The 26,950-nt window shown below is 29.7% G+C and overlaps 1 protein-coding gene and 1 long non-coding RNA gene across 2 annotated transcripts in view; one reads left to right on the forward strand and one right to left on the reverse strand.

Moving 5' to 3' along the window:
* Positions 1–2,125: 2,125 nt before the first annotated feature.
* The window catches only part of spel1 (DNA mismatch repair protein spel1), a 46,509-nt gene continuing 21,684 nt past the window's right edge, over positions 2,126–26,950 (forward strand). The window contains exons 1-12 of the mRNA XM_075370827.1: positions 2,126–2,293; positions 2,940–2,989; positions 4,654–4,777; positions 8,778–8,923; positions 9,629–9,739; positions 11,897–12,061; positions 12,363–12,551; positions 15,275–15,462; positions 18,067–18,264; positions 21,838–22,061; positions 25,577–25,722; positions 26,643–26,814. Coding sequence (XP_075226942.1) covers positions 2,260–2,293; positions 2,940–2,989; positions 4,654–4,777; positions 8,778–8,923; positions 9,629–9,739; positions 11,897–12,061; positions 12,363–12,551; positions 15,275–15,462; positions 18,067–18,264; positions 21,838–22,061; positions 25,577–25,722; positions 26,643–26,814 — 1,747 coding nt within the window. The 5' untranslated portion in view covers positions 2,126–2,259. The remainder of the gene's footprint in view (positions 2,294–2,939; positions 2,990–4,653; positions 4,778–8,777; positions 8,924–9,628; positions 9,740–11,896; positions 12,062–12,362; positions 12,552–15,274; positions 15,463–18,066; positions 18,265–21,837; positions 22,062–25,576; positions 25,723–26,642; positions 26,815–26,950) is intronic.
* Positions 25,772–26,950, reverse strand: part of LOC142327620 (uncharacterized) — a 31,573-nt gene continuing 30,394 nt past the window's right edge. The window contains exon 3 of the long non-coding RNA XR_012757032.1: positions 25,772–25,902. This is a non-coding gene — a long non-coding RNA (uncharacterized LOC142327620). The remainder of the gene's footprint in view (positions 25,903–26,950) is intronic.

Raw genomic sequence — 26,950 nt, forward strand, 5'->3', positions numbered from 1 at the left:
GCCCACTACAGTATATGATTAAAAGTTATGGGTATCCTAAATTTATTGATGTAAATGAATTGAGGATGGACGAAGTACAAACTCTTAATTATCAATAGACCTTAAGACATTAGAATTAAAAAAAAAAATGTTAACAATTTGTCCATGGTTAGAAAGAATAATATGGTCACAGGTGATTATGACCATATCACCTAATTATAATCACCTTTGTATAATATAATTATATTGTATATTAATTGTTATTATTGTATTGTATATTAAAATATTTATAGGAAAACACACCTGTGCCTGATAATCAACCCCACAGTGTTTTATTTGGGGATGGGGGAGTTATGATACAGTAAAACCCTGACGTGTTGCATTCCATAAGCCACGTGTGCTACATATCACTTAATATTTGGAAATTTGCCGGCCTCTGTGGGGCAAGTGGTAGCGTCTCAGCCTTTCATCCGGACGTCCCGGGTTCGAATCCCGGTCAGGCATGGCATTTTTCACACACACTACAAATCATTCATCTCATCCTCTGAAGAAATACAACAGTGATCCCTGACGTTAAACAAAAAAAAAATTTAGAAATCTACCGTATGATGGAATGCAGTGCAGCTGCATTCTGTACAAAGTATACAGAATAATTATTCAGTTCTGAATAGACTCTCGTAAAGTTCTATTGGAGTACTTGTTTGACGCACTTCATCGTCCTGCTTAATCCATCATTAACATATACGCAAAATTATGTTAAAAGTTAATTATGTGCAGTTAATGTATGCCAATTGTAATAATTATGTTAAACTGTAAAAATAAAGTTCATGTTTGATCTATTAACCTCTGATTGTAAAAAAAAAAATACGATAAATTAGAATTCAATAAGTTATTAATGAAATAAAATGTTATACACTCATTTCTTAAAAATGTGTATATGTAATTTAATAGTCGTACAAGGAAGTCATGTGGTGTACACATGAGATTTTTTCGGTTCTTTTATTTTACAGAAAACTTTAACTATGACCTTGAAAAGGCCCAGAAAAAAATTTTCTGGAGCAGTTCCCCGACTAATTATAGCTACCAGCCGCCACTGCTGCCAGGCTAGATCGGTACTGTCTCTTCAGCAATTTTCTTTTAATTTGTAATTCCATAGACAAGGATATATTTCAGTTTGACTTACGAAGTTAATATAAATTAAATATCATATAAATTGGTCGTCCTTCATTATAAAAGATAACACAAATTATTTAACACTCTTCAGAGAGAACCTGCCTTAAAATAAATCTTAAAAGATAATAATCGCATACGATGTTAAGACGCGCCGTGCTTATCTTTACCATAACTGCTGTAAAAGAGAAGTCACTGTCGCACCAATATAAACTCACACTTGTTTAAAGAACGCATACTAAGTTCATCATTCTTGTAAGACATTTATCGATTACTGTATCGTATGTTTTATATCGCTCCAGTATAAAACCGTCCTTTCTTTCTTTTTCCTGTTTAGCCTCCGGTAACTACCGTTTAGATAATTCTTCAGAGGATGATATGTATGAGTGTAAATGAAGTGTAGTCTTGTACATTATCAGTTCGAACATTCCTGAGATGTGTGGTTAATTGAAACCCAACCACCAAAGAACACCGGTATCCACGATCTAGTATTCAAATCCGTGTAAAAATAACTGGCTTTACTAGGACTTGAATGCTGTAACTCTCGACTTCCAAATCAGCTGATTTGGGAAGACGCGTTAACCACTAGACCAACCCGGTGGATTATAAAACCGTCATAAAATAAATATTTTACGTTATTCGCCAAATGACTGAAAGTAAAACGTTTTCCTTTTGTCTTATTCACTTCAAATACATATAAAGAACAAATGTCTAATGTCTTTTATCTACATTCGATGATCTTCATGAATTTGAAATTGGTACAGTTTTTTATTCATTCAAGGTAAATAAGAAACTGAATTGCAAATAACAGATTTTCAGTGTAAAAATAATAATATAAAATATAGTATAATTTTAAAATCTTTTTTACGATCTAAAATTTCTGATGAATATGATCATTTATTTACATATATTGGATGATTAATTTGTTTATATGTTTTGGCTACATTGCTGCTGGTGGTTTTGGCGCCATGGCGGGTTATATTGTTTTCTTTTCACAGCTGTATGTGTGCGATTGTATTGAGCAACTCTGAGGAATTATTTAGTTGACTGCGTTATTGCTTGTGCTCCAAATAATTAAAATTGTTAAGAAATAATTATAGATTGATTAAAATGACGTCGAAATCTTCGCAACAGTTGACAATTGGTAATCTTTATCTGTTGTTTCTTTCTAACCTTATTTGTAGAATTGTAATTCTCTCTTTTCTGTTTTAGCCTCTGGAACCACCTATAATTAAGTTATAACAAAATTTTCAAACCCACATAATTCTAAGCCACAAGCACCATACAAGTGAAATGTACTGTATTCACCAAATTAATCATTGAATGCCAGTGGTAGAAATATTGTGAAATTTTTATTTTTAATACTAAGCACATTTTGTTTTTTCTTGTAAACTATGTTAGGATGAGAATGTTAGTTAATTACTAAAGCATTATTGAACAGAAATGGTTTCAGAATTTTTTCTGATGTTACTCCAGGTTTCTTAGTTATTGTGAAATAGATATATAACAATGTTAGACCCTCAAAGCAGGTAAGGTAAAAACCTCTTTTGGTGTGGAGGGTACCACCAAGTGACTGATAACAAAAATAAGTCATTTAGTGATCAGGTGAAACTTCCAAAAGAATTTCCATGTGAAACAAGATTTGTTAAATTTATCTTCTGGAATTTTCATAGAATATTTCACTTTTGAGAACATTTTAAATTAAAGAAGTTAATAAAAATAATGGTATACTTAAGTTTATAATAGTATACAAGTTTTGTGAACATTTTAAATTAGTCTTTTTGTTCCAGATTCTAGTCAACATGCTCAATTTGCTGCTTACTTCAAATCCCTTCCTGAGGTAAATAGTAGTTATGTTAATATATTTAGTTTCCATGCAGTTTATTTGCATGTACAATATCTAAATTATTCTTGATGATGCTGCTGTTATCCAGAGAGTAAATCAGCCTTTAGATTAGTTATAATGATGTATGTGTATCGTCCCTATTTCCTCTTATCATGGACACATTATTTTTGACTTATCCAAGTATTCTTTATTTATCAATGTCCTACATTCCCCTTAATCATAACCTTATTACTTATGAGTGACCTCTTTATTTTACCCATTGTAGGGTATATGTCTTACTGATACTCTGAAGGCACTTTGTTGTCAGGTCCAGAATCATCTTGCATTAAAATTGCCATATATGTTTTGAAAAATTACCTTACCTTATCTTTTTTTAGTTTATATTTTTGTCTGGTAATGTACCTCCCTACCACTAGTATGATTCCTGTATTGCACAAAGAAAATTGTACCTGAAATAGACCTACACAACCAATACTAACCTGCTGAATTTTTCTACTAGCCCTACAAAGAAAAAAAAAATTGTATTGCATAAAGAAAATTGTAATATCAATTAGAATTCAATTAAATATTTATTACGTCTATTTATATTACTGTATAAAATACAATCCACTCCCTAAAAAAAATTAAGTTTTCAAGATGCAAAAATGGGAGTCAGATCATTGTTTGATGCTCATGAATATGATTCACATAGAACATATTTAATAAATTAAAAATGTTAACATCTTTGTCATTTATATGTATGAAGGTGTAATTATTGTTAGAAAATTGAACAACAGAACTGTAATTGTGTGGCTCAACAGGATATTTATAAGAAAGAGTCTTAATATGCTTTTGTTGTTATTTTTTTTTATAAATTACCAAACAAATTAAAATGTTTTCTCACCTACTAGAATAAGATTTAAAAATTTCTTTTACAGAAGTAGTATTATTCTATTCATGCATTTTTAAACAATAGTAATTTATATTTTATTTCATAATTAGTTTTGCATTTAGTAATGCTGCTCTGATCAAGATTTTACCATGGTTTCCCTTGATCCATCTAGGTGAATACTGGGTCAGTTCTTTTTTTTATCTGTTAAGTAGCATACAAAACCATTCCTAAGACGATCTATATCATTTACATTATAATGTCTTATTCCATCATAATATTACTTTATTATGTACCATTTAGAAGAAAATACTTGTTTAATGATACTGTGATGAAAGCATTTATATCATTGTCAAGATTACAGTGCACTGAATGATATTAACAAGTCTAGAAAAAAAATCTGCACAGGATTAACTGTCTGTACTGAGCTTCACCTCTTTACTCGTGGCTTTCCAAGAAAAACATAACATTGGATTCTTTTGAACTGGTCTTTAACATCAATATTACATTTTTCAAATTTTATAAATACTCTCTTTCTCTATGTGCGTATGTGTCACACACTCACATGTAGTATTATATCTATTTATTTCCTTTGTTATTAATCTGTTGGATTTTGCAAGCTTTCTCTTTATTTACTAAACTAATCTATTTAAAAATATCAACATAATTTACATCAAATTCAGTTTCCTGTTACCAGTATGTAATTTACACGTATATAAATAACATCAGTGTGTTTTTTTTATATTTGTTTGTTTGTAATTAATTATTTTTTATTGGTATTTTTTTACAGAAACCTTCAACTACTATTAGGGTTTTCAATAGAGTAGATTTTTACACAGTTCATGGTGATGATGCTAGGTTTGCTGCCAGAGAAGTTTTTAAAACTTTATCATTTGTCAAAACTTCAGAAACAAGTTAGTGTCAACCTGATATTATTTGTTGTATTTTCTTTTTCTATTTAAATAATTTTTAAAATTCATGTAAAGTATTAGTTTATTCTTCTTTTACTTTTGGTACTAGATAGTTTCATATACTCTAGAAGTAAAATTATAATAATTTTTATATGTTTTCAGAAAACAGCAGATTCTCAAAAGTTTGATAAAATTTTATTAATTTTGAATAAATTAACCCTTCTTAAATATTAATTTATTTTTGCCTTATGGTTGGTTTAAATGTGTGGAATTAATAGATTTTGTGTGAGGATAATTTTAAATGATTGATAGACAGTATATTACATAATTTTGTAGTTAAGATTACTAAGTACAGCCTGAACTACTACTTGTTTCTCCAGGTACTGTTCATTTCTTTGTTATCTGTAAGGGACCCCTCCTTCAAAATTCAAACAATTATTTTTGTAATTCTTCACATTTTATTTTTGTTCTTGCTCCTGAAATCTAAAAGTTTTGCAAACTAAAATTAATTTATAACATGTAAATCACAAAAACCTGTGCCCAAAATATTTGCTGAACTTCATCCTAAGAAAGTAACATAAAAAAAAATTTACTAAAAGGGGAGCAGATTTAATTTTTTATCAAATAATTTTTTTTATAGTGTATCCTGAGCAAGTAAGTGTGTCAAACATTTATTTTTCTTCTAAAGGGAGTGGCACACTGATAAACATTTCAAGTTATTTAATACTAGACATTAATAAAATTTCAATCATATTATTTGCCATGTCTTGTTAAAATAATCCCACATAAATAATAAATGGAGCATAAACATTTTTAGATAATTTGCACAAATTGAAATGAACAAAAGAAAGTTATTGAAGTAAACATCTTTAATTTTAGTTTTTTATTCGATTATAATTAACTTGAAAATTATGTTCACTTGGCAGTTATTTACATGCACACTATTTGTATTATATAATAGCCCATAATATGAAAACTTAGGTCAATTGCTTACTTATGAAATTTGTGATTGATTGAAATTTTCTTTTACGAGGAGTGTTAAAATTTGAATTATAATTTAAATTCGGGGCCAAATAAAAAAACACAAAAGCTGAAGTTGGTAACATGTCTAAAGGGTGGAAAAAAAAGCATTAACTTATTCCAGTCATTCAGTCATATGCAAACAAATAGCATATAACACCCAACTGTGATATGCTACTTGTTTGCAAGTATGAATGAAAAAGAAGTATAAATCAAAATGTGCAGGGAACAATATATTATTATAATCTTTCTTACAAAAGAAAATATTAAACCATCAGAAATTTGTGAAAGACTTAAGACGGTTTGGTGAGGAAACATTGACTAACATAAGCATCTATAAACAGAGTAAATGTTTTAAAGACAGTCAAGAACATATAGAGAATGAATCACGCTCACTTTCTGAAAACAACAACAAGAAATGGCTGACAGAATTAACACTTATTCAAAATTATCAAATTACAGTGCACAATATTGCTTCTACATCCACTATCAGTGTCAGCTAAGTGGATAGTTGTATAAAAAAATCGGCTTAATAATCAGAAAGTATGCACATGTTCGATTCCACAAATGCCTAATGGATGAACACAAGCAGATACCTGCAGGTGGCTCACACATTGTTAGCACAATATGAAGAAAAAGCAATGAATTTTTACAGTCTTATTGCCGCTATTGAAATAACTTGGGTACACTATTTTATTCCCAAGGAAGCAAAAGTACATTGATGCAATGGCAACATCCTTCATCTCCATAACCAAAAAACTTGTGTCATGCAAATACGATGGGAGTAAACCTTGAATTAAAGTGGTTTATTCTACAAACTTCCTCCTATGGTTTGGACCTCACACCCTCCAATTTCCGTATGTTTGAAGCCTTAGAAGAAGCTCTAGGGGGTAATAAGTTTTGTTCCAATGAAGAAGTCATTGAAACTGTTCAAGAGTTTCAGCAGCCTCAGACATTTTTTTCTGAAAGAATATGGAAGCCACTCGAAAGATGGTGCTTGTGCATTGGAAAGCAAGGAGACTGTATTGAAAAATAACTGTATAATTTAGTGTGTAATACTCAAGATAACAGCTAATCTAAGCTTTAGTTTTAAAATTTCTTACCCAGTTTTAGAACTAAATTACCAAAATAAAGTAGTAATTTTTTCAAAATTTTTCTTGGGAGAAACATATCTATTAGAAAATCTGTTTTAGTCAGCGGCTCAAAATGTTACTCTGAAAAATGTCAGTTAAAATTCATATCCTCACTATTTAATTTTTTATTACTAATCTGTTTTATGAAGTTATTTGGAATTTACACCTAAAACTATTTCAAACTTCAATAAAAACATAGATAAAAGAATACTACAGATTCCAGGTATTCTGTTTTAACCTAACATCCAAACAAGCAGATGCATTTACGCAGATTTTTTGGTCTGTATATAATAGTGCTCTGTGTTCCAAAAAACTGATGTATACTAATGAATCTGTTGAAATTTTCAACGTAGCACACAAAAATTGAGGACATTAGTCTCCCTGAGAGTAATGGAAGGTTAGTCATGGATTTAAAATTAAAATGAAGTTGAGTTATATGTATAACTGGTAGTAATCTTTATAAAAAAAAGAAAATTCCATTTATTCTCCTTTCGTATTTGCCATATCTTGCCAATTTTCGTGGTGGAGCGGTAGTATCTTGGCCTTTCATCTTGAGATCCTGGGTTCAAATCCTGGTCAGGCATGGCATTTTTTGCATGCTACAAATTCATTATCATTAATCTGTAACTGTAAGCAGGTGTAAGCCTGTTGTTGCTGTGTAAATAATTAAATAAAAATTAATATTTTTTACTTCTTTCATATGAATTTAATTTTGTTTATTATTTTTTCTTGCATTTTCAGATTTGTTCAGCTTTGTTTCTTTAATGTCTTTTGTTACTTGTTACATACTTTTTCTAGCATTTAAAAACGTTTGTTCTGTGATTAAGTATCTTAAATTAGATGTAGCTTTACTAACCATCTTTTAAATCTAGATCATTTGCATATACTATCTGCTTTGCTGTTATTTTTAAAAAAGCTTCAATGTAATGAGTTTTTAAGTTTCTCAATACTTTCTTATTCTAGGTTTTGAAAAAATTCCGTATGTTAGAAGATACTATATTGATGATTTATTAATTCATGATCTTTATTACTGATGATCAATCAGTTGACATTAAGAGTACCTTTAATTATCAAATAAGAAATACTGGAATAAAATGATCTTCTATTTTCATAACAATTTGTAATTACAGCCTGTATGATTCAATCTTGTAACTTCAACATTTACTTTATTTGTATTATAATTTGAATTTATTGTTATCTTTCATAAATAAAAAGATTCCAAAATGATATTGTAATAAAATTAAAAGGTACCACCAAACACAAGCAATCAATCAAATCCAAGCATCAAATGTACATATAATCAAACATCAGACTGATGCAGATGCAGCCCAGACAAGTCAGCCTTCTTTATTTCATGCTATTTATGTTTAACAGTTGTATAGTTTATAATTGTTAATGGACTCAGTTTGATGATAGAGCAAAAGTTGGAGTTGTTAATAAATGAGACGCCAGCGACCATTTTTGCAAAATCATAAGTGTATGAGCAGACTAGTTAATACCTTTAAAATGGCACTACTGCTGATGTGTCTTACTATCACAGATTTTTAATTATTACTGTTTATTCAAATCCCTATATTTTGAGTCGTAGATTTGTAAACTTTTATTACATGAGAATTGTAATCAGTAAACCATCTGTTTATTTTTTGTTTTTATTTTGATGGATGATGTTTCTTTAGCTTTTGATATATAATTCAACCCATATTAATAAAGAAAAAAGTTAATTTGCCCATTGTACTACAATGACAACTAAAATTTATTTAAAAATTTTTATTTTCTAGAAAGTTCTAATACTTAATATGCAGTCATAGTAATTTTATATTAATATTCATCATTTATTGTACTGATTTCAGGTAGTGGAATTGTAGAATACATTGTTCTAAATAAATCTCAATTTGAATCATTTATAAGGGATTTACTTCTTGTGAAAAGGTACAGAGTTGAAATCTATGTCAATAAAGGAACTAAAACTAATCAGTCTTGGGTTCTTGAATATAAGGTATTTTTTTAGATTCTAATTTTATGTTATTAATGTGTTACATTAACATATTTTTTTTTTTGGTTTTGTATCTATTTAATTATTTGTAAAAATATGTGATAATTGATAAAGAAAATCGCATTGTATTTAGAATACATTTCAGTTTTATTAACCACATTAGACAACAGTAAGGATTTCTATACATATAAAAATATTAATTTTTTTGCAACAACATATGCTTGAAATAAAGTTATCCTGTTAGAAAGTTAGAAAAAAAAACTGTTAGATATTAGGACCAAGGGTGTTGGTCCTATTAATTTACTGCTTCAGTACTCTTTTTCGTATTGTATAACTTATTTTTTTACATAGTCGGATATTCTGAAATTTTGAGTAAGTAATCTATTATTTACAAATTTTATATCTCTTTTGTTGTATTTCCTAAGTTTGAATCTGAAATCATTTCTAAAATCTGTGTATATTTGTTATTAAACATAAGTTTAATATATTAGCATTAAAATGACATATATTACTACTAACTTATGTTTATATCCAAAATAAAGAAAGCAACTTTTAAAAGCCAAGAAATGACACCACCAGTACTGATTTTCCTACTGATGTTTTTAGTAAGATGAATAACCAACAATATTTATGAAATACATCTCTATTTCAGATTCAATCAACTATTACTTGAATTTCACATGAAAAAGTTTTTTTTTTATATTTTAGGGTTCTCCAGGAAATCTGAATCAGTTTGAAGATTTATTATTTACAAATGCAGACCAAGTGGAAGGTTGTGCTGTTATTGGTATCAAGTTGGGCGGTGATACAAAGAATAAGGTTTGTGCATATTTTCTATATTAGCCTAATAACTAAGTTTGCCAGACATTCTGCTGGAAAGTCAAAATAACAGAAATTACACTAAATAAATTTTAGGACTGTGATTTTAAAATCATTAAATGGCATGATATTATGTTTATATATTTCTTATTAAACAAAAGTTCAATATTTTGTTATATTGATGTTTTTGGTTTTAGTTTTTTTATAGAGAGATAATTATGGTGTATTATTAAAAATTTTACCACGCAAAGGAAGATTTGTTGCAAGGAATTTCTGACATAAAGGTTTAATTGTATGTGGAGTAACTGGCCTACATTTTTGTCAATTTTTTAAGCATATTTTTCAGAATATTTTAAATAGAGTTTTTCATATAAATTATTGGCTAAACAAAAGCTGGGTCTGTGGTTGTTTTTTTTGATTTGCTGGTATTTTTAAAATATATATTTTGTTTATTATGTTGCAGTAATTTCAGTAAACTTCAACCATTTAAGTGTAGTATGTTTAATTTATAGGAGTTTATATATATAAATTTAAATTTATCCATATAAATAATAATTTTATTCTTTTATTTGCACCTGCACCTACCAGTGGTAGCATTTTAAAAAAATATACTGTTTTTGTTTTATGAAGTAATATTATAAATGAAATGCTAATTTCTTACACTGCCACAAGTCAGTATGGTGTCTGGAAAATTTTCTTTTATTCTGTTTGTACAATTTCTAAGAAGTTTCATAGTTTTACTTCTTTACTTTGTTATATGTTATATGTTAGTACTTTGACTTGTGATTGGTCAGATTGTGCTGTTTAGTCTTTTGTTTTTGTATTGGTTTGCTTTCTTAGTTTTATGTACACCTTTTTTTTATGAACTATTATGTTCACCAAAATTTCAGTATTAGTTTTAATGCACATTCTCTTTTTGGAATTGCTAGTTCTAAATTGTCTTAATCAGCCTAGGAATATCCAAGAGTTACTTTAATCACATTAGTTAAATGTGAAAAACTTTCTCTACACCATTGAAACTGGGTTGCTATTGTTTGTTTCGTAGTGTGTAAAACATTCATTCTATCTAAACATTTTACCTGGATAACATATTATTTATTGATAGATGTGTGGATCTGACGACAACCTCTAACTTTTGTCTTGCTCAAAGTCTTTCTAGTCCTTATTAGGTGTTGTATATCTCAGTTAATCAGAGTGATGGAGATGTACTGCTACTCTATGGATCTTAGCTGTATATATATTTTTAGGTAGATTTCATAAGAAAGCTACCTATTGTAATAGTTACCATGATTAGACTTCCTGAAAATGTTGACAAATCTTCACGTTTCACATTCCCTAGACCCCAAAACCACTGTCAGTTCAAAAGTTTATATGTACATTTATATTTCACTTTCTTGTGGTCACAATGACTGCCGTAATTTTGCATCAATCACATTCAAATTGATACATAAAATATAACGATCCAAAATCTCTGTTGAGTTTGTTAATGGGCAAAATTGGACCATGGGGGTGGAAATGGGGGGAGCTTATTTGAAAAAACAAAATATCACTATAATTTTCTTACTAAGTAAAATATTGAATTCGTTTAAAGTTCCTACAGTTCTTTGGATGAGGGCCTAAAACTTGTCTGTGTAAAGTTTTTTGATGTCACCAACCATTGGCCCAGGGGGTGGAAAAAATGTGTATGATTTTTTTTACTTTAAATCATACCTTCCTTAATAGGCACAGTATCAAATCAGTTTAAAGTGTCTGTTAGTCTTCTAAACATTACCAAAAACTTTTGTCTGAAACAATTTTTGATATGACCAACCCTTATGTCAAGGTATGTACAAAGTGATGCTGGAATTGTAAGATGGGGCTTGTCATATGAAACTCTTTTCACTTGATTTGAAGTTTTTCTTAACTTTAGGTTGGAAATCGTTTTTATCCTATACTTAGCACCAGTGAAATCTACCTCCTTCTTCTGGTGTGCCGAAAGGGATTTTTTTACATTTAGGATGTTTATTGTATAGAACCAGAAAATATCTTTTATTTGTAGTAAATATGTTTTTTATTTGGATTTCAACTGAATTCATTACTTAAGATCGATGTCTGCTATTTTTATTCTTACCAATGATTATTGTACTAATATTTATTTTACACCTATTCTTTTTTCAGATTGTTGGCATGGCTGCTGTTGATACTACCACCCACACATTTTCCCTTTGTGAGTATCCTGATGATGACCACTTTAGTAATTTAGAAGCAATGATTGTTCAACTTGGCCCAAAAGAAGTTTTACTTTCTTCTGAGACAAATCCTGACATAGATCATGTCAAACAAGTAATTATTTTATAGATTTCTTTTAAAAATGCTATAAATGTATATATTTTGTTATTTTAGTTATTGTAGATTAATGCTAAACATTTAATAATTGTATGTATGATTTGTGACCAAATTTAACTGAAGTAAGGAATGAAATATGTATGAATCTCATTTTCTGAAGTTTCCATCTGATGGGAGAATTTAAACTTTTTTTTTAATGGATTATTTATGTTACTGATGATAGTAGTAATTTAAGATTTCTTGTATTTTTTTAAATTATTATGTTACTTGAGTTATGCTTTATTATATTTATTTATAGATAATTGAACGTGCTGGAATTCTTGTTACATTATGTAAAAAATCAGACTTCTCAAAAGATGGTTTAGTGCAAGATTTAAATAGATTAATATTATTCAAAGATGGACAGCAACAGAGTTCTAATACATTACCACAAATGAATTTAACTGTTGCTGTGTGTGGGCTTGCTGCTGTTATACGATATTTAGAGGTTAGTTAGTTAGGTTAGTGTTGTGTAAATGAGTATTAATTGTAGAGTTTTAATATAGTGTGATAGTTTAATAATAATGATTGGTAAGAGTAGTATGCATTATATGTTATTTAGTAGTTCTTTTATTGTATATTTTATCAGATTTTGGGATTCTTTTTGTTGACCTGACTGACTTGTGGACAAAATAAATTTCTATTTTTTTGTTGTGTCACTTAGAGAAAGATTTTTTAAAACCTTATTGAAATAATATTGATTTTTTTATATTATTATAGTTATGATTTCATGGTAGTAATGTTATCATTATCAGTAAAAAATGAAATTGTAGTAATTTGTTTTTTTAATCTGTATAGTGTGAATAAAATGCCTTTATATGCCTACTGGTTTGTAATAGTGTAAATAAAATGTTTCAACAAACAAGAAATAAAGTTACTACAGTGTACACAAGTGTGTGTGTGTGTGTGTGTGTGTGTGTGTGTGTGTTCTAAAAAATTAAGAATTATTTTATCTGTTTTGAAGCACTCTGGCATTGTGTAGTAGATTCAAGCTATCATATTCAACTGGCAGTATCTTGGGGGATGATTTATGAACTATTTAAATTTCTAAAATCAATAATAAGCTATTTATTCAAATCTAAATAAGTTTTTTGAGCTTTTTTCTGTTATAGGAGTCTTTTATGCTTGCACCTCTATTTGCAGTGTATATATAAAACGCATGAAAAGGCTACTTATTTATTTCAATAAATAATATTGTTTTATTTTTATAGGTTTTTTTTTTAATTATAGTGATGGTTAATGTTAAAGTTATACAGGGCAATTCAAAAAGGACTTCATAATTTTAAAATCATATAAAAATTTATTGAGTAAACTGTAAAATTTGGTTGAGGTCTCATTTCATAGTAACCTAACATTCAGTTTGGTTTGATGTTTTCATATGTATGTGACATACATCCCACCTGAAGTAGATTTCAATCCAGACTGCAGCCAGCAAGTTAGGTATTACCTCTGCAGCTGTGGCGTTAATTCAAAGTCTTAGTTCAACAAGATCAAAAGACAAAGATGGTACATAAACCCCACAATAAAAAATCTAGCGGGGTCAAATCTGGGAAGCAAAGAGGCTATGCAATTGGACCTTTACAACCAATCCACTGACCTCTCAATCCAATGAAATCTCAAACTTCTAGACGGTAGTGAGGTGGTGCCCTATCTTGCTAATAGTAATGGCATTCATCTTGGTATTCATCGTCTAACTGAGGAATAGAAAATTTTGAAGCATGTCCAGATAAATGATGCCACTTACGGTTGCCTCCTGGAAGAAGAACAGGCAGTACAGTCTTTGTTTACTTAGAACACAAAAAAACATTGGCTTTGGGCTATCACGAACGTCCTGCAAGTTTCATAAGGGTTTTCGCTGCACCATATTCGGCAGTTTTATGGGTGTTCACTTTGCCACTGATGTTAAATCTTGACTCATCACAAAAAAATACATTGTCTAAAAATGTAATGTTGTCTGCAATTCTATCCATCATTTCCACACAAAACTGCAATCGAACAACTTTGTTGTCTTCTGTAATGTGTTGAACCATGGCTAGTTTGAATGGCTTCAAATGCAGTTTATGAAATACCTGCCAATCAGTTGTCTGTAGAATGCCAGTCTCATCTGACTCATGTCAGGTTGATTTCTTTGGACTACGTGTAAATCTTTCTCAGAGTTGTTCCACAGCAGCTTCAGAGATGCATGGTCATCCTGTTGATTTTATATGTTTAACAGAACAATCTATCTCAATGAAGGTTCGGTTGCAAGAGTAAATTGTATGCCTACAAGGAGACTCCCTCCCGTACTCACTACAAAAATTATGTTGAAACTGCAGTTTCAGAAGAGAAGAGACAGAAATCTGAAGAGACTACGATAATTTGTTCATATTGTAAGGTTACTTCAGGATGTCATTAATAGATTAATTCGTAAGATTCTTCTACCAATCATGAATCACTTCATCTCTATAAAATGTCAATAATAATAATAGCAGTTTTTCATATGCCACAAATTTCCAATACTTCACCCTCCAGATGGGATTAATAATCATAAATTTCCATACAGATTCCACCGGCTTAACTTCCCTCCAAGAAAAGGTGTTAAAGAACCCTTATCATATGATTTGATTAGTTTGCTTGTGTTTCATGCTGTTTGTTTCTGATTTTAAATTTGTAACTTTATAATACCTTAAGTATTATAAAATATCCCAAAGAAGCTATACATTCATCATATCAAAACATTTTTCATAATTGGTAAGTAGAATCTGTAAAATGGGGCTTTGAATTATGTATGTTTTTTTAAATTATTTATTGGACTGTTGTTTAAAATATGATCTTATATCATCTTAATGAAATTATTTCTGTAGTTTATTTTTATTTTTGATTTGAGTATTGTTATTTAGTATTATTTGCCTTTGATGAGTAAGATAATTGGCCACTGCCTTATAACTGTTAGCAAAATAATTTTTATAATATTGCTAGACTGTTTAGCAGCTAATGATAACATTGGACCAATCAAATAGGTACACAAACTGATGCAAATATCTGCCAAGGCATTTACATCGGTGGCATCCTGACCAAGGCCTGGCTGATGACTGTGAGGTACTCAAACTGATTAAAATAGATACATACATACATCATATTTTATATAGAAAAAAGAGTTTATTAATAATTAATGATACTTTTTTTTTGCAGTTATGTTCAGATCAGGATAATTTTTCACAATTTACAATGAATACTCTTGATCAAGCACATTTTGTTTATTTGGATGCTGCAGCTGTTAGTGCACTTAATTTACTACCTGCTCCTGGTACACCTGCTCATCAAAGACATAATAGTGTACTTGGCTTGTTAGATAGATGTAGAACACCTCAAGGTCACAGGTATAATGTACAATGTATTTGGATCAGTTTTTTGTGATTGATTGTTATTTTAATGTAGTTATTACTCATCACAGGTGGAATTGGGTATTTTTTTTATAGAATGTTTTCTTGTAAATAGTAAATTCTTAATCATGTAATGTAAGAAAATTATATTATTAAATGAATTTACATTGTTAATTTTTAAAATTATTTTCTCTATCATTCATAACTACTGCTGTTAATTAAAGAGAAAAATTTCAAGCTTTTATATTAGTGAAGTAGTAAATACTCAGTAATTAGAAAATATTAAATTTGTTACATTTTTCTGTAGGAAGGTTCTTTTAACATTGAAAAATATTAAAGAAATTTGATAATATTTTTAAAATGTTAAAAACTGTGCTGATTATTTGTAGTTGGTTAGTAAGTTAATTTTCTCAATTTATCACTTAGAAATTCTGTTTATAAATAACTTAAAGCTTGTTCCTGTACATTACTGTATTTACTTGCATATTTCATACACTTTTTTGACACAACATTTTTATCTGAAAGTAAGTGCATGATTTTACAAGAAAACGATTCCTACATAGGTCTATAATGAAACTAAAATGTAATAATCAGTGAGAAAATGATAATTACTTGAAAATATACTTTACTTTTGAATAATTAAAAAAATATATTGTTAAAAAATTGAGATGCTTGAATTATGCAAATAAATACAGTAAGTGTTTTATCCTACTACAAAGTTTTTTCTCTTTCCATTTAGATCTTCATTATTACTATCTTATTCTTTGTCATGTAGGGTTGATATTCTCATTTTTGTTATTTCTCTCTATCCTGGGATTCTTACGTCTCCAAAACCTGCCCTAAAAGGCCTCTGGTACTTTAACTTTTTACCTTCAGTCTTCCTCTTTTTCTTACCCCCTCCACTTCTATCATCTGAATCATTCCTTTACTTCACATGCTCATACTATCTCACTAACATTGTTTATCTCACTTAACATTGTTGATCAAGTTCCAGCTTTCTGCACATTTATTTTGTACCTTGCCATTACTCATTACTCTGCTGATTTAATATTAGCATTCTCATTTCTGTTATCTCCATCTTCTTAACTTTTTTAATTTTTTAATCACCCACGTTTCTGAGCTATATACATCATTGAGGCCTCATCTCAGTTTTATACATTTTTCTTTTTCTGTTTCCATTTTTCTCTCTTATTCATTCATCCACAATATCTTCATCCATCACCTGGTTTTCATCTTGAAACACCGTGGGTGTTACAAAATGAATATCAGGGTTTTAAAACTGTGTAATATTTTACAAGTTTCAAGTACATTGATTAATTATACATGAAGTGAAAGAGCAGCTCAAATAGTTTTAGCTGTGCTAAAACCCATAAACTGTTTCCTGTACCTTTCACTTGAAAGTGATAGTAGCAAAGATGGGGTCCGTCCCCCCAACATAAAGTGTTCTGTTTTATGCACTTTGCGAAGTGTGAATTTGTAATTACTGTTCAACATGCGTTGCGTTTGAAGTTCTGTTGTGATCTGCCGAGTCACAATAATATTCATAGATGGTATAAGCAGTTTGAAACCACTGGTTATATTTGTAAGTTTAAGAGTATAGGATGACCGAGTGTGTCCAAAGACAATGTTGAACGTGTAAGAGAATCTTCTGTACATAGCCTAGGAAATCCTAAGCTATGCCACAACTATGGCTCTTTCCTCAACTGCAGTATGAACCACATACTGCAGTATGTGGTAGAGGTAGACTGCCATTGTAGAGGTAGACCACCTCTTGTTTGGCAACAAGAGGTGGTCTACCTCTACAATGGCACAACAACTGTACATCATTGGTTGAATGAAATTCTTCCTGACCACTGGATCGGTTGCCAGGGAGCAGTTGATAGGGCTTGTTTGCCGTGGCCTCTTATGTTCCCCCGATCTGACCCTGATTTTTTTCTGTGGGGGTTTGTAAAGGATCAAGTGTATGTATCATTGTTACCAGCTTACCTATTTTACTTGAGACAGGATTGAAGCAGCTGTCATATCAATTACTCCAGACTTGCTGATTAAAGTATGGGATGAACTCTCCTATTGCTGGATGTGTGACTAATGGTGCTCACATTGAATACTTACAGGAAAAACTGTTTGTAAAAAAAGTAAAATTAATAAAATATTATGTAACATTAAAACCCCCATATTCATTTTGAAACGCATGGTATTTTATTCTTATTTTCAGCCTCTTGCCCTCTATACTTTTCTACATTTGATTATAGATTCTAGAAATTATTTACTGTCTTCATCATCTTAGTTAGATTTAATAAAGATAATTTTTAAACTGATTGGTATGGTTCAAAAGATTTTTAATCTTCTTTAATTATAATTATTGTTTTGTTTTTTAAATACTATTTTGTTTCAAATATAATTGAAAATCTGATATAATGAGAATTTTATAATACTAAGTTAGAACTTATACTATGCTTATTAATGTTGCAATAATAGTTTTGTCATTGATTTTATAGTATTTTAGAATTGTATGTGTTCATTTAAATGGTAAAAAATTTGAATGAAACATAAGAAGGAAACTAATTGAAGTTTATTTGACAAATGTGTCACTTTAATCAGGTTACTGTCACAGTGGGTAAAACAGCCTTTGAAAGATAAGCCTGCTATTATTGAACGTCACGATGTTGTAGAATGTTTAGTACAAGATACTGAATTACGGCAGTGTTTATATGAAGATCATTTGCGCAGAATCCCTGATCTACAGTCTCTTGCAAAACGTGTACAGCGGAAAAAAGCAAATATGCAGGATTGTTATAGGTCAGTTGTATTTTAAGGTCTTATAAATATGTACATGCTAACTTTTTAAATTATTTTTTCATACTTATATTTTATAGATACGGGTCTGTTCAGAAAATAACAAAAACTTAATTATTTTATTCTTTATTATTAATTTTACACAGTGGTCCCCTTTCCCCTTTCAAAATAGTCCCTTCCTCTATTCACACAATTTTCTCAGCAGTGTTTCCACTTCGTGAAGCCTTCCTGGATAGCTTCATTTGAAATGGTCTTTAAGCTCCATGACGAATTTGCTTTAATTTCTTCAGTAGTCTCAAAACAGTTTCCTTTCATCACAGATTTTAATTTTGGAAATAAAAAAAATTGGAGGGAGCCACGTCTGGTGAGTAGGGAGGCTGAGGGAGGATAGTCATCTGATTTTTGGTATAAAGCTGAGTGTGCGGGCACATTGTCATGATGAAGGAACCATAAGATGTCTCCCCACAACTCTGGTCTCTTGTTGCAGATTTTTTCACATAACTATTGTAAAATGCCTTGATTGTAGGCATGGTTGACTGTTTCACCTTGAGGCAAGAATTCAAAATGCACAATTTCATTAAAATAAAATAAAAAACAGCATCAGTTTGACATTGTATTGTTACTTACGTGCTTTCTTGGGGCCTGGAGATCCTTTGCCAATCCATATTGATGACTAAACCTTTGTCTCAATGTTGTAGCTGTAAACCCAGCTTTTGTCTCTGGTTATGATCCTTTGCATGAATAATGTTTCATCATCATTAGTTTGTTCAAGAAGTTGCAGACAAATGTCCACTCGATGTTCTTTCTGCTGTTTGGTTATCAGATGAGGAACAAACTTTGCTGCAGCTGGATGCAGGTTCAATTTTTCAGTCAAACTATCACGGCATGATCCAATTGAGATGCTAACCTTTTCTGCACATTTTCTGACAGTCAACTGGCGATTTGCACGTACCAAATAGTTGATTTTCTGAAGGTGGGTGTCATCAGTTGAAATCAAAGGCCTTCCTGGTCGAGGGTCATCTTCAATTGATTGACAACCACTTTTAAATCGTGAAAACCATTTGTAACATTGCTTACGACTGAGAGCATCATCTCCATAAGCTTGTTTCAAAAGTTGAAATGTGTCTGAAAGTTTTCTCCAGTTTCACACAAAATTTTACGTTATATTGTTCCTTCTGCAAATCGCACATTACAAAAATCGCTACTAACACTTAAACACGTTGCACTCAAATAAAACATGAAAACTAAACAAGATATCAACAATCCAAGAACATGTTACAAAGGTTAATTTCCAGTAATCAATTTTTACAGGATCCCACATCTTCAGTTTGCATTGAATTCTATAACTACATTAAAACATTCATTTTATAATATGTCAAAATTGTTTTCTGTTTTAAATATTATGAAATTTATTATGAACATATATGCAAATTCTGTCACATCATGATGTGACATTATTCCTGTACTGTCACAATTTCAACAAATTGACAAATTATATAATATGTTTTAATGCAGTTATAGAATTCCCTACCAACTGCAGATGTGGGATCCTACAAGGAAATTAGAATGACAAGTTTAATTTATCCAATTACTGTGTTCTGGTGGTTTGTCATATAATATTAAAAATACTTATATATTTGCATTATTTTTTGTAATTACTATTTTTAAGATTCATATTATTCCTCTGTACTGTTAAATTATATTTAAATTCTATTAAAAAAACCACCTAGTACAGAATATTGAGATAAGACATATTTTATCTTAATTTTTCATGGAAGTACTTTTGTGGGATTTGCATCCTCAGTCATGTTTGAAATAATTCCTTTATTGCATAATAAAAAATAATAGTAAAAATCTAAAAAATCAAATTAGATTTTGGATCTTCTTGGTCCAAAATTTATTAAAGGTATCACTATTATAAGAAATATATGTCAACAAAACTATCTTGAATTTAATTCATCATACACAAAAAAATACCTTATGGAATTTCCACTATCAGCAATTATGTCAGATATATATTTACAGGCTTTTGAGAGTAAATTAGTACACAGCATCCAAGTTTATCCAACTTTATATGCATAAAGTTTTAATATTGACATTGTATTTGATGATTTTCTCATTATATGTTACCTGGTAATAAATAATGAACATAAATATTAAACCAATTAAATTGTTATAATGAAACTTTAAAATTCACATGGGAAATAGATAATAGAACGTTATATTGAAAACGTTCAGTATATTGAAAACCTACATCTAATAATATAACAAATCATAAAAATATCAAATCACCCTTGATCTCATAAAATTTACACTTGTACAAATATGATTAATAGAGCAATCAAATACACACACAAAGAAAAGTTAAATAATGAAATAACATCATAAAACTTATAGTGGTTGAAAATGGATATGATACTATTTTTATTAATAATATTTATAAAAAAACAACTATCAAAACACAATAATAAAATAACTACCTCACAGCCAGTGTAATAAGACACAAAAGAATGAAAAAATTCATAAAATATTTATATGCTAATAACATTGAAAACATAACTAAAACTTAGAATAAAGAAATATTTAAATCAACATACAAGCCTAATAACCACATAAAAGAATATTTAAAAAAAAACTAATAATAATAAAATAATGTGATGGAATTTATAAAACTAAATGTAATGATTGTAATGGAATTTATATAGGAAAAACAAGTAGATCCTTTAAAACTAGACTTCTTGAATATTATAAAAATAATAAATTAAGTTTATTTAATGTGGCACAAACAAATTTTCAATTAAATAAACCATCGGACAATATTTGAGGGAGATGGTCTTATAAAAACTGCAACAGATAGCAGCATGTTTTTAAATTAATATGCAATTTTCAGTATTTTAGTATTTTTATTATGTAATAATAGAATTATTTCAATCATGACAGAGTATGCAGGATCCTGCAAAAGTACTTCCATGAAAATTTTAAGGTAGATATGTCTTATCTCAATATTCTGTTCTAGGTTGTTTATTTAACAGAATTAATGTATATATATATATACATATATAAATTACATGCGCCATATGATGTGAAGAAACCCGTGAAAAATTGTGTTGTTTCGTAACAATTATTTGCATGAAACATTTATAATTGACTAATTGGGTGTTTATAAGATTAATCTGATATAGTTACATAGAGGAGAATAAGTGCAAGAAATTACTTTACATTTTATACTAGTTGAAGCTTTGCGTCTAAAATTGGGTAAACTAAGCAGTTTTGATGTGCGTTCTGTTTTAATTTTTTAATTTTGTCTGCATGTTTGAGGTATTAGAAATTAAGACATGGATGAGTCATTTATAACTGAATGATAATAATAATTAGCATAAAGGATAAATTTGTGTCATGCCACCTCTCTATTGATCTCTATAGCAGTCTGATATTATCATCTCTGTCTTTTATGACATAAATATGTTGTAGATTAAACATATTTATGTGTAAATGATTGCATTTAAATAGGGTAGTGTATACATTAATATTATAGATATTTTAAATGTAATAGTTACTATGTTTATTTTTCTTCAGAATTTATCAAGCGGTTCAAAGATTACCAATGTTATTAGAGGCATTAAAAAATCAAAATGATAAAGAACCTCATCCAACTGTAAAGGCAATATTAATTGATCCTATTGAAGAATTATTGGGTGATATGAAAAATTTTCAAGAGATGATTGAAACTACTCTTGATATGGATTTTGTTGATCGTGGTGAATTTCTCATCAAATCAGAATTTGATGAAGATTTACAAAGTAAGTATTAATTTTACTAATTCATCCCTCTGTCCCTGGTATGTTCTTTTAATTTTACTATTAAGTCTTGATAAATCATTTTGTTATATAATATTCCCACATCTGTGGTTAATATGATTCTAGGGTAATAAGTAAGTTGGTTAAAATTATTGATGGCTGTTTACTGTACTTACAATTTTGATTCCCAATTGCATTGTTTTCATAAATTATTTATAAAAGTGTTTAAATAGGATTACAGCGTGAATTATACTAAAACTATTAAAGAATTATTTGAAAAATTATGGAGTGTAATTTACAATTCTACATCGGACAGGAAAGGCATACACAAAGTTCTCCCAGGACTTTCATAATCTATTCTATTTGTGAAAATAAAGGAAAATGTTTATATAAACATATATTCTAAAATGCTTTGTTTGTGAGTTATGGCTAGTAAAAGGTTTTGCTCAGATTTCAACTACCTCGATGAAATGAGGTATGAAATTCTCTGACCTCATAACTGAAATTAATTCATTAACTTAAGTCTTAACTGAAATTTTTAGGATTGTAATTAAGGGGCAAAATTAGTCATTTCTTATGGTTTAGCAACTGAAAAATAGATTAAAATAGGTCCCAGAACCATATCTGCAGTAGTTTTGAGAAATCCAGTGTGAAAAACAATAAAGTTGGGTAAAAAACCCATTTTTTATGTTTGACATACAATAACTTTGTAAATGGGTAATAAACACATAAAACTTTTAAGCAAAACTTGTAGAGAATTTAATTCTGAACAAAATTGTGTAAGATAATATGAAACAAAGAAAAGTTAAAAAAAATTGAATTTTATTTAAAACAGTACATTACTATTACACATTTGTTAGAAAAGTACTTATGTAATGTAAACAAACAAAAACCAAATTCTTTTTTGGTGATATGAAAAATTCTAAAAACAAAGTGTACAGTTAAATGACACCATTAAAAAATTTGAAAAAAATTGGAACAATTGTAAAATAAAAATTATTTAGATTATAATTTTTTTATTTATGACAGAAATACAATGAATTATTTGAAAAATTATTTCAAAGTTGGCAATAAAAATAACAGCTGATCAACAATGTGCAATATTCTATTAGTGTTTAAATCCTTCTGTAAGGTTGGGTACTGTGAACTGTGCTATTGTTAGCAAAGGTTTTCTGTAAATTTTAGTTTGAACGTAATCGATTTGAAGTAATGCCATACTTATTTACAACAGAGGAATATGCTGATATGATATTCATTTTAGTTGTGCATAATGGTAATGCTACAGCTGTTGCAATAGTTGTTTTGGGATCGGGAAATGAAGTACATTTCCCGATCCCAAAACAACTAGCGTAACTTTATGGTATCTTTGGGTTCATTATGTAGTATTCGTACTAGCTATGGAATGGTCTGTCCAACACGATTCTGGAATTGATGAAATTATTATCATTACAGTTCAACACAGTCTAGGCATCAGTACACGATGTCTTTCTAAGAGGATCAGAGTTTCACATTTGATGGCTGGAGAACATTTAAACAAGTTTGGTCCTTATCATAAACAGCCAATTCAACATCTACTTCTAGGAGTCAGTCTGCTTCATTTGGAGTTCTGCAACTGGTGAAATACAAGTCGATAACTCTAAAAGTATGTTTTGTTTACTGACGAGGTAAACAAAGATGGTGTCAGCAACTTACGCAATGAGCATACATGGGCAGAAGTAAATTCTCATGTCACTGTGGAAGACAATTTTCAACATCTATTTAGCATCAGTGTATGGTATGATGCGACCTTCACAATCAGTTATTTGGACCATCCATATTACCTGGCCGCTTAAATTCTGAGGTCTACTTGCACTTTCTTCAAGAAGAATTACGGTAGCTGCTTGAAGGTGTTCTTCTAGCACTGAGATGAAAAGTATACTTCCAGCATGATGGCACGCTTCCTCTTATCTTGTCCCATTTCCACTCACTTAAATTATCATTTCCCTGAGAAACGGATTGGTCATGGAGGTCCACATTCTGGCCACTAAGATTGCCTGATCTAATATCTTAGATTTTTACATCTGAGGATGGATGAAAGATGTTGTGTACAAAAGAAAAATACATTCTCGTGATGAATTAATGGTCCACATTATGGATGCTGCTGAGCCACTTAAGCCCTAAAGACCTAAAAAGAGTAACAAAAGAGTAAATAATCGTGCCTATGAAAATGGTGGGCTTTTTTGAATATTTATTATAAACTGGTATATATAATGAATTTTGGTATACTGTACTGTTTTTAAATAAGACTCTAATTTCTCTAACTTTTCTTTGTGTTTATTACCCTTTTAACAAAGTTATTGTGCGTCAAACAAAACATGGGGTTTTTACCCCAATTTTATGATTTTTATAGGTTTCTCAAAAACTACTGCAGATACAGTTCTGGGACCTATTTTATTCAATTTTTCTGGTGAAAAACCATAAAAATCGCTAATTTTCCTTTATTAATGTCCTAAAAATGTCAGTACAACCTCATTTCACCAGGATAGCTGAAATCTGAGCAAAATCTTTCACTAGCTGTAACTTGCAAATGAAGCATTTTAGGACATATGTTTATACAAACTTTTTCCATTATTCTCATGAGTAGAAAAGGTTATGGAAGTCCTGGGTGAACTTTGTGATACATGTGTATAGAGGTAGCTAATTCATATGACATGGCCTGTATTTATAAGTGTGATATCAGAACAGTCTGTCAGTTTCTGCTATGAGCACAGTGGTAACATGTAAAAGATCAAGGAGTAATTGAAATAATTTGAAACAGTATTATAAAAAAATTATTAAGAACTTATATATTTCTTTTTTACTTCCTTGTATGAAGTAAAGGAAGTATTGTGATAGCAAAAAATTCAGTTTTCAGATTCTAACAGAAATATCCATTTTGACCATCCCTGAATTCATTTTGACTAGTTTTGGTCTGACATCTGTACGTACATACATATGTGTGTGTCTCCCATAACTCAAAAACGATTAGCTGTAGAATGTTGAAATTTTGGATTTAGGACTGTTGTAACATCTAGTTGTGTACCTTCCCTTTTGATTGCAATTGACAGGACCAAGTGTCCAAAAAAGTCCAAAATCCAAAACATTTGGATTTTGGATTTGGATTTTTTCTTTCAAAAGTGTAGTGTGATTGGAGTTAAAAGAAGAACTTCCTAAGAAGTTTACTTCTCATTCCTGTTGAAGGAAGAACAGGAAGAACTTCCTGTAGAAGTTTACTTTTGTAACAATAGCACACACACACACATATTGAAAATATCATTAAATAGTAAAATAAATCTTTGTACTAGTAAATATTCTTCTATGAATTTTGTACAGGTGTTTAAATAAATGGAAATAATGAATAGTTCTAACTATACAATTGCTTCAGTTATATTTTAAAACTGTTGACTGTAATCAACCCATTTTTGACATTTTGAAAAAATGTTTTGCTTCTTGAGAACTTACATATTATTGACATAGTTATTTTTTAATTTGATTTTCAGCTATGCGCCAAAGAATGGATTCAATTGAGGATGAAATAAAAAGTCAACTAAATAGAGTTGCAAGAGACTTGTCTCTTGAACCTCATAAAGCTATTAAATTAGAATCAAATTCTCAGTATGGTTATTTCTTCAGAGTTACTCTTAAGGTAAATTAAAAAAAATTATTGTGAGAATGAAAGATATTTTAATTCATTGTAGTAGTATTACTTCATCATTGTTCTATAATTATCTGTTCTGAGGCTGATTGCTTAAATCGTATCCAGTGCGCTCCACCTTTGTTCTTCTTACTACTATTGAGCTTCTGAAAGATCCAATTTCTAAAGAAACTGAAATAAGATTATTGAGATTAAAATAAAATTATAAATAAGTTGATCTAACGATCATCTTATTTTTATATCTTAGGATTCTTAGATTCTTACTGTAGATGTTGTCATCTACCAAGAAATTATCCAACAGTTCATAGCCTTACTGCAAGAGGATAAGCATAACTGCTGTTTGCAACAGGATAGCATCAGCTTGCTCTACTATGGAGGTGCTAAGGGGTACAGGATTTTTTCGGTGGAAGAATTTTGGCCACCAAGATTCTATGACTAGTCTATACATCTTTTTGTGGAGTTACTTAAAAGAAATTGTTTATAGGAGCATTCCACACACCCTGCAAGAATTGAAGACAAACTTTACCAGTGCTAACCAGGAAATAGATGATCTTGAGTACAGCTACAAGAATAGCCAGGAACGTGGTTAAACTTGTTGATAAGTACATAGAAGTGTTTGGACATCATTTTCAATACCTTCTGTAAATTATTATATAAGTGTTTGCCAATAAACTGTTATTTATAGACTAAACTAAGTGATGGGGCTTCTTTAGTTGAACACTATATTTAAAATTTATGAGTTTTCTTTAACTTAACACAATAGCTATTTAGGTTTTCTGTTTAAAAAAAAGAAGTCATTTCTAGCTTATAGTTCTCTTATTACTGTAAATATTCATGTATGTGTGCATGCACGTGCATGTGTATGCATATGAAATATATATATATATATATTTTTTTTTAAAATATTTTAGGATGAAAAAGTGATACGAGGAAATTCAAAATATACACAACTGGATACAAATAAAAGTGGTGTAAGATTCCGTAACCAACGCCTAACAGATCTAAATGCAGAATACGTTGAAGTAAGAGATCAGTATTCTGATCACCAGAAAGCAGTTGTTGCCGAAGTTATTACTGTTGCAGGTTAGCACTGTTTTCATTTAATGAATCATTTGCATTACTAAATAAATTACTACTTAGTTTGCTGGTAGTTTTATTAATAGTAAATATTTATTCTGATCTTATTTAATGCATACGTAAATCTTGTCAAAAGTGACTG

Source organism: Lycorma delicatula, chromosome 7, assembly GCF_047948215.1.
Source record: "Lycorma delicatula isolate Av1 chromosome 7, ASM4794821v1, whole genome shotgun sequence".
NCBI classification, from domain to species: Eukaryota; Metazoa; Arthropoda; class Insecta; order Hemiptera; family Fulgoridae; genus Lycorma; species Lycorma delicatula.